Consider the following 13599-nt stretch of genomic DNA (forward strand, 5'->3'; position numbering starts at 1 on the left):
AACACTCCTAAGGTGTACATGCAGCCCTAGAAACCTTGAATCTATGTTTTACTAAGATACATGCAAATTTGATTTTCCAAGGTTCTTAACATATCTAACATGGCATGGGGAAATTGAATCATAAGAACTAGTAAGAAAACATACCTTTATTGTTGCATTGATTCCTTGAGAACCTTGTGAGCCTAGCACCTCAAGTGTGATGCCTCAAATGTCTCACACAACACCAAAATCCTTGGAATAATCTTGAGAGAAGTTCACTAACACTCAAAATCGGCTAGCCCTCTTGTTCTTCACTTAGTAGTGCCGATTTTGCTAGTCAAGGGGTCCTTTTATAGTTATGTCACAAGTAGGGTTACAACATGTAAACCCTAATTGACATGGGTTTCCATATTCCATGATCCATGGGTTTATAACCTCCATGGACTATCCATGGAGCACCTTATGGGTTTTAGCCCAATTCACTAAACCATGGATCATTAGCCCACTATAGAAGAATAGATGATTTACACAATCAACCCCATATATTTAATTAGTCTCTTTTTGATCACTTAATTAATTCTAAATTAATTCTTGATCAATATTAATTAAATAATATTATTAATATATTAGAACTTATAATATATTAATAAACCTTAATTGTCCTTTCTCTCATTTGGTCTATCCAAGTATTGCAATGCCATGCAACCCAAATGGACCATGCCAACCGGGTCAAGTACATACTAGAAATAGTTATGGACTTAGACACCTTATCCAACAATGAAGTCTCAAATTCAAGGTACACTCCTTGAACACTTCCCTTACATTAAAGTTTCTAACTCACATGTAGATTTAACAAGCAACTCCCATTGTGGAAACATTTCCATATTCCCATATGACCATCATTCTGACCAAGAATAATCTCAATCCAGAACGTACCACTATGGTCTGTCCTAACAATAACATACTCCCACTATCCATAAGCAACCAGTCTTTGGTAAACCTCATAATGTTCCTGACAGTTTTTTAACAACTTTAGTCACATGAAATTTCAATCCCTTTCACATAATGCTAAAGGAATTTGAAACTTAGAATAATCGAATATTATAGCATATATAATCGATTCTATATCTAAAGCATATGGGACTCGATTCATTATGTTTTACGTAAAGATTTTATATATGTTCAATTCCTTGCTATAATATTTCTATATATCGAATCTCCTATGTTGAAACATTTCAACATGTTATTCATATATGTCTTTTACTAAGTTCTATTGAGCCATATGATCTAAACCTTTAGATTCGAAATGAAGTATGAGTTCCCTCTCCCTTAAGTCCATTATAGCGAAACAATTTCTAAACTTTACAATTTTCAAAAACAGAAACACTCTTCCCTACGAACAATATTGTTAACATGCAATACCAACATAATAATTACGCTCCCACTAGCTTTGACAAGTACCTAGAAATCAACTGGAGTTCTAGAAATCAAGACCTTTGGAATTTCTCATGGAAGTGTAGATTCCAGTTTCGTGATGCTTAGTGAAGCCTCTAATTAGGCTTCTTAAGCTTATGCACTTTATCCGGATAGTGTATGTGTTCAAACCCTTTCCAGACGTGATAACATATCTCCTGGAAGTTTAAACAACTCCTTGACATTCCTCACAATTCGAAATATGAAGAGGGATGTCGTAGTCATATTGTGAACTTGAGAATGCAATTTACACAAATAATATCCATATAAATCATATCTTCAAAATCTATTAGCAAAAGTATTTCCTCATAACCGTATTCATGAATTAGATGGAAACATTTGCCACTTAGATTTCAAGGTGCATACGTTCATATCCATTGGGAACTATCATTTTCGACCTACAGTCAGAAGACAAGGTTTAGGAAAAACCAAATTCAAATTCAGTTTTCCTTCATGGACTAAACTTCACTATTTTTAATTTCTTGCCTTTTGGCAGCTCAATGGCCTACCAATGCTACCATGTTGTTAGCAGCTCACACATATTGATCAATGTAATTTCACTAACCAATGTGCTTTTCTTTTTCAATTAAACGAAGAATACATAACTCATAAGCATTGTCAACTCCACTAGAAGCACACAGAAATAAGAATACGTCAAATAAACACAACAAGTTATCAAACTCAGGTCGTGTGCTAGTGATAACTAAAAGGATCATTGTCGGTTCACTCTTGCAAGATCAAGATCAACAAAACTCCTATTGTCTTCTTGACATATAAGCTTTCTATCTCAAGGAACATTCCTTGACGAGCTATAACAAATATTCAAAAGCTTGTGTGGATTCCTGACAAGAAAACACTTCATAGAATAAGACTCAGTTTATCTTTTGTTTATCGATCAACGAAAACATCAAAACTCCAATTCTAAATGTGCTAGAGTAAGGAAAGCATTCTTTACTCCACATATTACAAGGTGTTATCATCCTTCTTATTTTGGAATGAGTTTCAAGATATAATTTATAGTTACTAGAGCATGGTCGTAAAACTTGATTAGAACAAAGTTTGATTCATCTTTGATCAAACCATTTCCAACAATGTTTGATTCCTCTTGTTAGTCATACAATTTCATTAAGACGTTCTTTGAGGATTAATTGTGATAAAATTCCACAATCACCAAGACGATCATAAACCATGATACTAAAGTATTCTCTTTTCTTTTCAGATTGGAGAATCTTTTATCTTTCTACCTAATAGATTCCTGTTTTCGTTCTACAACTCTTTGAACTTTTCAATAGTATTAGAATTCTGTCTAATCTTATAAACAAAACCACATTTACTGAAGCATCAGTAAATAATGCCGAATAGAGTTATCGTCCCTTGTGTTGGATCTGGAAAGTCCATATCAACATGTACTAGATGCATTGGTCCTTCACTTGCCTCACATACACATGTGAACAGTAAATTAGTCATAATTTTCCAATGAAAAAGATTTTCATGCATCATGAAATCCGAATTATATGAATTCAAGTTTTTGTCTAAATGAAACCTTGTGATGAGATTTCTTTTCATTTGGTCAATTATGATAGTACCACAAGCACACTCTAGAAGAATCAATATCCCTATTAATATTGTTATCATTAGAAAAATAACCAACACTTTCACAAATTCAATAGCAGGGAATTATAAATAAGGCACCTTCATAAACCAAAAATTCATTTTATTGCTAAAACGAAAATTGGAACTTGTCCTTTACAGTGCATAAAATGAAAAACTATATTTCTAGACATCTCTGAAGAGTAATAGAAATCGATTAAATTATCCTAACTCCCTAGTAGCAGCTCCATATTATGACCATCGAACCATGTGACCAAATTCCATCTCTCACGATCAGATTTAGCTCACTTTTCTTAAGCATCCTTTCTTTTATATCTTGCAACACCATCAAAATGTGATCATCACATTATGTATTAAGAATCTAAGAATAGGAACTTAGGGAGTTAGATAATGGATATACCAGAAGTAGGGTCATACGAATTGTGACATCCCTAAATTTACGGTCATTTTAAAATTTTCATTTATGCTTATTTTAACACATATTATATCTTTTGTTGCGGAATTGGTCCCAAAAATATTATTTCAATGTGAGATAATATTAACATTAAACATTTCCAAAGAAACGTTCGATATTGATATCTTTTCAAAACTTGGGATGTCATAACTGATACAGAACATAAACATAAACAGACCTTACATCAATATTCTAGCAGCCTACAAACTCCTTTAATCTCACGACAGATAAATATATTGTCTATCAATATCTTTGAATCGATTCCTATGATACAAATTAACATAGTGGGTCAGGTTGGGAAACCTAGTGAGTACATAGGGTTTTCAACTCACAATAATATACTTAATTATCGAACAATTAACCTAATTTCTCATCCCCATTATCTTCTTTATTCTTAAGGATCTACCCTAAGGATCTAATAGGCACTAAGGATCTAAAAGGTGTTTCCAGTCTAGATCTAGAGTATTGAGTTCAGATCTGAAGAATAAAGGCTTAATGCATTAAGAAGGAGTGAACAGACTGAAGCACTCGACGAGTTCACGAAGGAACTCGACGAGTTGATGTGAGTATGACCCGATTTTTTTAAAAAGGAAAGAACTCGACGAGTTCATATAGTAACTCGACAAGTTGACTCGAAGTGTCCCGATTCTATTGAACTGGAAGAACTTGGCGAGTTTGGGGGAAAACTCGACGACTTGATGCGAGAAATCACAATTTTGGTGATTTACGGAAACTCGACGAGTTAAAGGAATAACTCGACGAGTTGAGTCTACTCGGAGCGTTGACTTTGACTTTGACTTGGATGTTGACTTTAACCATGACTTGACTTTGACCAAGGTTGACCCCTGTAAGGTTATCAAGTACGGAATGGGTTCTAAAGGGGGTAGTTCCATGTAAGGGTTTGGGCCCAATTTGGAGAGTTGGGATATTGTTGGGCTTTCATGGGTTTTCTAGTTTGGGCCTCGATAGGTCGGGGGTAAAACGGTCATTTCACCCCAAGTAAGGATTATGGATCATGGTTTGGGACCCAATTGCTAATTTGGTGATATTTTGGTATTGATAGCTCAGGGAGTTGTTAGGGCGACAACTAAGGATCTTTGCAGTGAGCTTCAGCATTCGAAGTTAGTCTCCTCACTGTTTGTATGGGTCGAAGGCACCAATGCCGGCCCGATTGGTTTATATACTATAGGAAGACCCGGGGGTTAGCCCTAGACATTATATATGAAAGACCAGGAGGCGGCTCCTGGCACTCTGTATGCTAATTAACTAAGTAGAATAGTATGTATGCTAGTTGTCTTTGTGATACTTGCATGAAAGACCAGGATGTGGCTCTTGGCACTTGTATGTAAGACCCAAGGCGGTGGCCCCCGGCTTGGCAAGAAGGACCACGTGGCAGCCCGTGGCATAATGGAAAGACTATGTTTCGGCATAGCATCTTTATTGATCATGTTATATGTATGATATGTATGGATCATGGTTATGTCTGGCAGTATCCGGTCGAAAGAGACCGAAGGGGTAGGTCGGGCACCCAGATATGCCTGATAGTATGTTATTGTATGGTATGTGGTATTTGGGAACTCACTAAGCTTTGTGCTTACGATTTTCAGTTTTGGTTTCAGGTACCTCCAGTTTTCAAATAAAGGAGCTCGGGACGATCGCAGCGCATACACCTATGTTTTTCCGCAATATGTGATTTCTGGGAATTAACTCTGACAGATGTTTTATTTGAAATGCTTTTCAATATGTGAATCAAGTTACAAATGTGTTTTAGTTATATTAAAAATGAAATTTTTGGTCATGAATTTTGGGATGTTACAGTTTACCTGATATAAGGACAAGGAATCCCAGTCTAAACTTTTTGAATCCTTAGCCACTTTGGCCAGATCAACTTCAAAGGTACTAGATTGTTTGCTTTCTTTATCAGTGAATTGAGCATCAGTGTGATCCATCAAACACTTGTCACTTCCTCCATCTTCGTCATATGATTCTTCATCATCCACCTAGTTTTCAACTTCATCGACTAAGATCTTTACATAATATTTTGTCTCTTCAAAGAGGCCGACAACTTCTTGTATTTTAGCTCATAATATTCATTAGTATCAACGCTCTTGGACTTGCATTCCCTGGCAAAATGATCAACTCCTCCATAACTGAAACACTTTGGGCCCTCTTTCTTTTCAACATCAAATTTTCTTCTAGTGTCATAACCCTTAGATGTTGTTGAGTCAGTATTTGATTGAAATATTTTAAGTCCAGAAGGTTTTTAATCATTTCGGCTAATATAGCGCTTGACTATCAGGGCTTCACCTTTAGATTTATCAGAGAAGTCACTATCGCTATTATGAGGAGACTTCTTCGAATAGAATGACACAGGTCTGTCCTTGTGGGTGTCTCGCATGATTTCCTTTCTTAAAATATTCGTTTCTTCATGATTACAAAGATTACCAAAGAAGGAAGTCAAATCCATGGTTGCAACATCTATGTGATGCTCCCAACTATCGTTTCGTGAATCAAGAAACTTGAGAACCAAAAAGTTTCTAGTCTTATTCATATTATGTCGATGCATATCATTCACAAATCAGTAAAATGATTAAAGAACTATGTAGGGATTTGAAGAAGACATGGTTAATTGATATAGGCAACCCGATCTGATACTAGTTGTAGGTTCCTTGATTGATAACCATTAACAATAAATAAAAGAACACAAAAGAATAACACAAAGGTTTTCGCTAAGAAAACATTCTCTCCAAGAGAACGAGCACAAAGCTCTAGGGGTTGATAATCAACCAATGATCAGAACTCTAATATATATATAGAAAAGTAAATACGATGTGACTCCCTACAAACCAGGTTATCAATCAAGGATTACATAAGATATATTTATCATGATGACACGAAATTGCAGACTTAACTTCACGTGGATGCTTATGAGATGCTGAAACTGATTAAGTCAGCGTAACTGTTTTACATCATCGAATTTTAAGGTTTTCCCTTACAAATACAAGAGTTGATAATATTTATTAATAATCAAATTACATTAATAAATAATCAACTAGCCGTAACTTCCAATAAGGTGTGAACCTATATGATCATATGTCATTGGCAAATATCATTCTCTAATGACTACTGGGCATAAAGTTCTTTCAATTTCCCAATTGCATAAGACTCGTCATTGATTGATATAGACAGTGGTGAACGTCTAGAAACATTTCACTACCCCTAATAACACATAAAGAAGAATGCCATTCATCAACATTCAATTCCCAGAAACTCAAAGCTACAATTAAAGTATAAGGTAAGTTTATCAATTATCCCTTTGATATAGATATCCTATTAAACATGAGACTTGGCGTGACATTCAAAATTTCACGGATAGAAAAGACCGATTAATTTATGCTTATTTAAAATAAGAGTATCATTTTTGAAGAATAATATTACGGAATTTGTTCCCAAAAACATGATAAGGATATTATGAAAGCATTTATGAAAAAAATTATTTTATTTATATTGAGAACATTAGGATTTCATGTTCAATATAATACATAAGCATAAACATAAATAATACAATCCTTACAAACATCTATTATTCTACTGGCCTATAATCCATAAACCTCTCATCTGATCATCATACATGTGCTCTCGTGCCACTACATGTAATACAAGAAACTGAGTAGGCCAGGCTTGGGAGCCTGGTGAGCACATAGGATTTTCAACCCACAATAATTAAACTCTTTTAATTATATATTTTTATCAAAACAATCAACCCGATTATCCATTCCCGTTATCCTCACTTTCTGCCCCTAAAGCATCTAATTAAAGGGACCTATCCTAAGGATCATCTTCAGGATAGAAAATAATTATTATGGGATCCTTAACAATATATGTTAATAAGGCAACCATGGGGGGGGGGGGGGGTTGGAGTACATCTGGTGAGCACTTAGTTCAAAACACCTACAGGTTGTGAGCCTGCTAGCGTTCCACTGGAATGTCTAGAATAATCCATGGTCATCATCAATACTCCGCTAGACGTCTATATCATCTTTAAGTCAAGGCCTCTCGTCATCTTTTTCATCGTTCATCTCTCATCATTGGTATCATCTTTTATCTACTCATCTCTACCCAATATATTTATAGGTATACAAATACATATATAGTTTGAATCAAGTAAAACATGTAGAAATCGTTCATCTAGCATATATATCATGAAAATAGATAATAGGCACATATAGCATGTAATTATCTAAATACTTCATATTTATGTGTAAGATGAAAGTAACAATGCACTCACCTGTTAAAGTGATGACTCGAAACTCGAATAGTGCTTCGCTTCTAGCAACTGACTTTTCCTTTGACGTAACGTAATATCATTATTACTAAGTCTTAGCCTAATATTCTACGTGACTGAAAATAGTCTAGACTTATCAATTATTCTAATGAATATTGATAGTTCTATCAAGTAAGGATCAACTAGGTAGGACAGTTGGGAGGCAAGATCATTTAAGCATAATAGCTTTTCTGAAATCCAACAACCAAGCCAACATGACCATTCTAGAAACCTCTCCCATAAGTAGATCAATCATTATTATGACTTGTAATTACTGATAAATCTTATTTATAGGTTCATAATAATGACTATGACTTATAAATATAAATTACACTAAGATAAATTCGAGTGTAATTTAACTTACAGAGATTCCCTAGAAAAAAGTCTAGAAATTGTGCTAGCAGAACTCCGGCCTACTAGCAACTTAGATGTCGGGATTTAAGGGATCTTAGGGCTTCGCCAAATACTTTAAACTAAGGAATTTTTGGGATTTTGGCCTTAGAACTCGAGAGGAAAGGTGTAGGAGGTGTGAGGGATGAAATGGGCATTGCAGTCTATTTATAGCCAAATATGGGGTGCACAACGCAAATGAGGTGCATGTCGCACATTTTAAGGCGACATATCCCCAACCACTTTGTTCCATGTGTTGGTCTCTCTGTGGTCCGCATTTCACCTTCTAGAAGTACCCGTCACGCACTTGGCGCGCACCGCGTGCGATGAAAAACACATATTTTGTAAATTTTGTAACGAAATCATACGAGCTCTGTTTTTATGTTCTTTATATCCCCAGAAAGCTCTCAACGAGATCTACAACTTTTATTTAGACTCCATCGGATAATTCTAACCTTATTTTTCATCCCTATTTTTAATATGATTAAATGATTTTGCGAAAATCATAACTCTCTCATACGGACTCTGTTTTTGACATTCTTTTTCAAAAAATTCCTATCTTAAATAGTACTACAATATTTCTTTTGGTGACTTTAGTTAAAAGGCAACCATTCTCTTCGTAGTTTTTTTATGTCACACATACATTGTCCGCGCATGACTTTTATATCTTATAAAAATCATATCTGATTCATATGAAGTCAGATTTCTACGAAATTTATATTTTCGGGATCAGGACAACGTGTACTTTCTAAATATATATAATAATACATATATGTTTCAGTGCACTTATTTTTACGATTTACGGGCGATACAGCTGATTTTTCCTATTTTATTGTATTATAATAATCATGAAACACAAAATATTCACATAATTCTTCTTTATTACATCAAATAGGTTACAATTGTTGACCTTGATTATTACATCATCTTATTAATGTCTTGTGAGAAATGTGGGCGTTAGAATTCACTCCCCTTTAGGATGATTCCGTCCTTGGAATCATGCATCAACAAATAGATGTGGATAGCGATTCTTCATCTCGGTTTTTATTTCCTAGGTGAGGTTCGACCCATTCGAATGTTTCCATCACACAAGAACTAAATCGACCATCTTACATCGTAACTTCTTTTTCTTATGGTCAATAATCGCTTCGGGCTCTTCATTTAACCTTTTATCTTCATCAATCCATATCTCCAAAAGTGGAATTATATTTGGGACTTCTCCCGCGAACTTCCTCAAATAACACACATGGAAAGTGTTATAAATTCCATCCAGTTCTTTTGGCAATTCCAACTTGTAAGCTTAGTTCCCAACTCTCTGAAGAACCTTGAATGGTCCAATAAATCACAGACTCAACTTCCCTCTCTTTCCAAATCTTATAAGTCACTTCCATGGCAAGAATTTGAGTAACACCAAATCTCCAACTTCGAAAGTCATTGGTCATTGCTTCTTGTCAGCATAGCTTTTTTGTTGATCTTGAGCTGCTAACATTCATTCCCTAATTACTTTCAACTTATCAACAGTTTGATGGATGATCTCAGGTCCCATAAACTCCTTTTCTCCAGATTCAAGCCAACAAGAAGGCGTTCAACAGTTTTGTTCGTACAAGGCTTTATAAGGTGTCATCTTAATGCTCGAATGGTAACGATTGTTGTAGGAAAACTCTACTAGGGGTAGATGTTCATCATAGTTACATTGGAATTCTTGGGTACATGCTCTCAAAATATCTTCCAGTGTTTGAATTGCCCTTTCACTCTGACCATTAGTCTGTGGATGTTATGCTGTACTCAAACACAATTTTGTACCATTTCTTCTTGTAGGCTCTTCCAAAACCTCAATGTGGAATGAATGTCATGATCTGCCACAATCCTTAAGGGAACACCGTGAAGTCTTACTATCTCCTTCATATAGACATCTGCAAGATTATCTGTAGACCATCTCTCATTGGCCGCTATGAAAAGTGCACTCTTTGTGAATCGATCCATAATTACCCAATTCATGGCGTGACCATTCTTCGTCCTAGGTAGTTTAATCACAAAATCCATCATAATGTGCTCCTACTTACCCTTGGGTACATGCAATGGCTCTAAACTCTCATGCAATTTCTGATGTTGTACCTTAACTCTCGTGTAGGTTAGACACTCAGCCACATACTTAGCAAAATCGAGCTTCATCGCTGACCACCAGTAGTAAGGTTTTAGATCCCTATAAATCTTGGTACTACCGAGATGAATCAAGGTCATGGTCTTGTGGGCTTCTTCCATAAGAAGATCTCTAGTTCCTCCCATCTTAGGCATCCAAATCATGTTTTGGAATACCTTCAACCCTTGGCCGTTCATACTGAATTCCAACGTTTTTCCTAAACACTCTTCTTTTCGGTTATCTCCTTCCAAAGCTTCTTCCTGAGCTTTCCTAATACTTTCTACAATTTTTGAGACAATATCAATTCTCAATGACCATGGCTTCTTCCTTTCCAAGTTTATCTTTCTACTCAAAGCATTTGCTACGATGTTCTCTTTATTACGGTGGTAAATTATCTCACATTCATAGTCCTTGAGTAGCTCCAGCTAGCGTCGTTGTCTCATATTCAATTCCTTTTGATCAAAGAGATATTGTAGCCTCTTATTATCGACATAGATCTTACACTTTGTGCCATAAAGATAATGCCTCCATATCTTTAATGAAAATACTATTGTTGCCAACTCTAGATCATGAGTGAGGTAGCTCTTATCGTGTTCTTTCAGTTGTTGAGATGCATATGCTATCACTTTATCTCTCTGGGTCAGAACGCAACCTAACCCAATTCTGGATGCATCACCATAAACTGTGAAATCTTTAACTTCGTCAGGTAAAGAAAGAATTGGTGCTTCACACAACTTCTTATTTAATTCCTCGAAAGCTTCTTCGTGCTTCTCACTCCATGTATATGTAGCTCCTTTATGGGTCAAATCTTTTATGGAGCACTATCGAAGAAAAGCCTTGGATAAACCTTCTATAATATCCAACTAGTCCTAGAAAGCTTCGAAATCTTGGTGGGAGTTTTTGGTCATTCCCATTTCATCACAACTTCAATATTTGACGGGTCAACCATTATTCCTTCCCGGTTAACCACATGACCCAATAATTGGACTTCTCGAATCCAAAAATCACACTTGGAGAACTTTGTGTAAAACTTCTCCTTATTCAGAACTTCTAACACTTATCTTAAGTGCTTGTCATGCTCCCACTGGCTCTTTGAATATACGATAATGTCATTGATAAACACTATTACGGATTTGTCTAGGAAAGGTTTACATACCCTTTTCATTAAATCCATAAATGTTGCTGGAACATTGGTTAGTCCGAACGACATAACCAAAAGCTCATAGTGTCCATATCTCATTCTGAATGCAGTCTTTTCTATATCCTGCTCTCTGACCTTCAGATGATGATATCCTGACCTAAGATCGATCTTCGAGAAATAGCTCGCACCCTACAGCTGATCGAACAGGTCGTCAGTCCTTGGAAACGGGTACTTATTTTTCACCATTTACTTGTTCTACTCTCTATAATCTATGCACATCCTCGTGCTCCCATCCTTCTTATTTATGAATAACATCGGAGCTCCCTAGTGTGATGAACTAGGTCTAATGAAACCTTTGTCCAACAACTCCTGAAGTTGTATCATTATATCCTTCATATCTGTTGGCGCTAAACAATAAGGTGCTTCTTCTATAGGTATGGTTCCTAGTAACAAGTCTATCCTAAACGCTACTTGTCTATCAGAGGGCAATCCAGGATGATCTTTGGGATACTTCCAGAAATTCGCACACCACGAGTATCCTTCGCATTTCCTTCTTCTCATTCTTTACATCGATTACGAATACTAAGTATGATGTACACCCTTTCGAAAAACACTTTCTGGCTTTCATCAGAGAGATGATTCCAAAAGTTACTCCATGTTTGTCCCCATACACCATAAATGGTTCTCTTCTAGGTGGTTTGATAACTACAATCTTCATTCTACAGTTGATGTTGGCATAGTTCACACTAAGCCAATCCATCCCTAACACTATGTCAAATCCATTTAACTCAATGGGCAACAATTCCTCATGGAATTTATTCCCATTCAAGTCGATGATGATGTTCTTAATGCAATCACTAACAGGTACGAATTTTCCACTAGCAACTTCTATTACTAGAGCACTATCTAGTTTATCCACAGGCAATGCTAGTCTTCTACCAAAGTTATGCGATATAAAGGAGTATTTAGCTCCATAATCAAATAGTATGTCGGTAGGCAATCCTTTTACAATAAAGGTACCTGAAGTGACATTTGTTTCCTCCCTTGCTATTTCTAGTGTCATCTGGAATGCTCTCGCCTTTGGCCTAGGCGACACATTGGGCTTTACATCCTCCTTCTTCTTTGGGCATTCTTTTGGAATATCCCCTTCTTCATTACATCCATAACACACCATTTTGTTGGATGTACACTCATTGGCGTAATGATCAGTTCTCCTACACTTGAAACAGGTTAACTCCTTGCCACATTTCCTAGAGTTCTTCTTCTTGCACTTTTCGCACCATTTTGATTCTCCTCCACCTCTAACCATTTTGGAACTATATTTTGAAAATATGCTCTTCTTGTTGGACCTCGATGATCCCTTAAACTTTCTCTTCTCTCCTACCTCTGCTCTCCCCAGAACCTTCTCCCTAATCTGTGTCTCTATGTTCCTTGCTGACCAGATGGCCTCCTTCAGAGTCCTTGTTATTTTTACGACTGGACCAAAGTCTACCGGTAGTCCGTTAGCAAATTTGTCAACTTTTAAGAGTTAGGTAAGGACCAAATGAGGTACAAGCTTCATCTTCTTAGTGAAAGTGGCAACATACTTACTAACACTCATCTTGCCTTTCTTCAAGTTCTAGAAATCATTATTGATCTCCAGAAGGTCTCTTTCAGAGTAGTGTTCCCTCTTCAACTGTGCAAGGAAATCCAACCATGACATCCTTTTTGCTTCTCCCCTTGGCATCGAGTCTGCCAATAGATTCCACCAGCTCAACACTCCCATCTTCAACTGTCGGACAACAAAAATCGACTTTTGTTTGTTGCTGCAGTCACAACTTTCAAATACCATCTCCATTTCAGAGATCCAGTTCATAACTTGTATACGTGTTGGGTTCTCAGAGAGGCTAGGTGGTTTTTTTGCATGAAGTCCTTGTACTTTCAATAATTTCCTTTATTCTCTTCCTCAGGGTCATCTCTCCTAATCACTTAGGGTTCCACTCGACTAACAGTCCTGCTGTAGTTTCCCGCCTCTGACTGTATTTCATTCAGTTCAGGCTGCACAATAGGAACAATAGGCTCATCCCTATTCTGTTGAAGTAGACACC

General features: G+C 36.4%; 1 protein-coding gene across 1 annotated transcript; it reads right to left on the reverse strand.

The window, feature by feature from the left end:
* Nucleotides 1–11990: 11990 nt before the first annotated feature.
* On the reverse strand, nt 11991–12575 carry LOC145130212 (uncharacterized). The gene has a single exon (XM_079065052.1). The coding sequence runs from the start codon at nt 12573–12575 to the stop codon at nt 11991–11993; it is 585 nt and encodes a 194-aa protein (XP_078921178.1).
* Between the last annotated feature and the right edge of the window lie 1024 nt (nt 12576–13599).

Source organism: Lactuca virosa, chromosome 1 (genome assembly GCF_052849685.1).
Source record: "Lactuca virosa cultivar CGN04683 chromosome 1, Lactuca_virosa_CGN04683_v6, whole genome shotgun sequence".
NCBI classification, from domain to species: domain Eukaryota; kingdom Viridiplantae; phylum Streptophyta; class Magnoliopsida; order Asterales; family Asteraceae; genus Lactuca; species Lactuca virosa.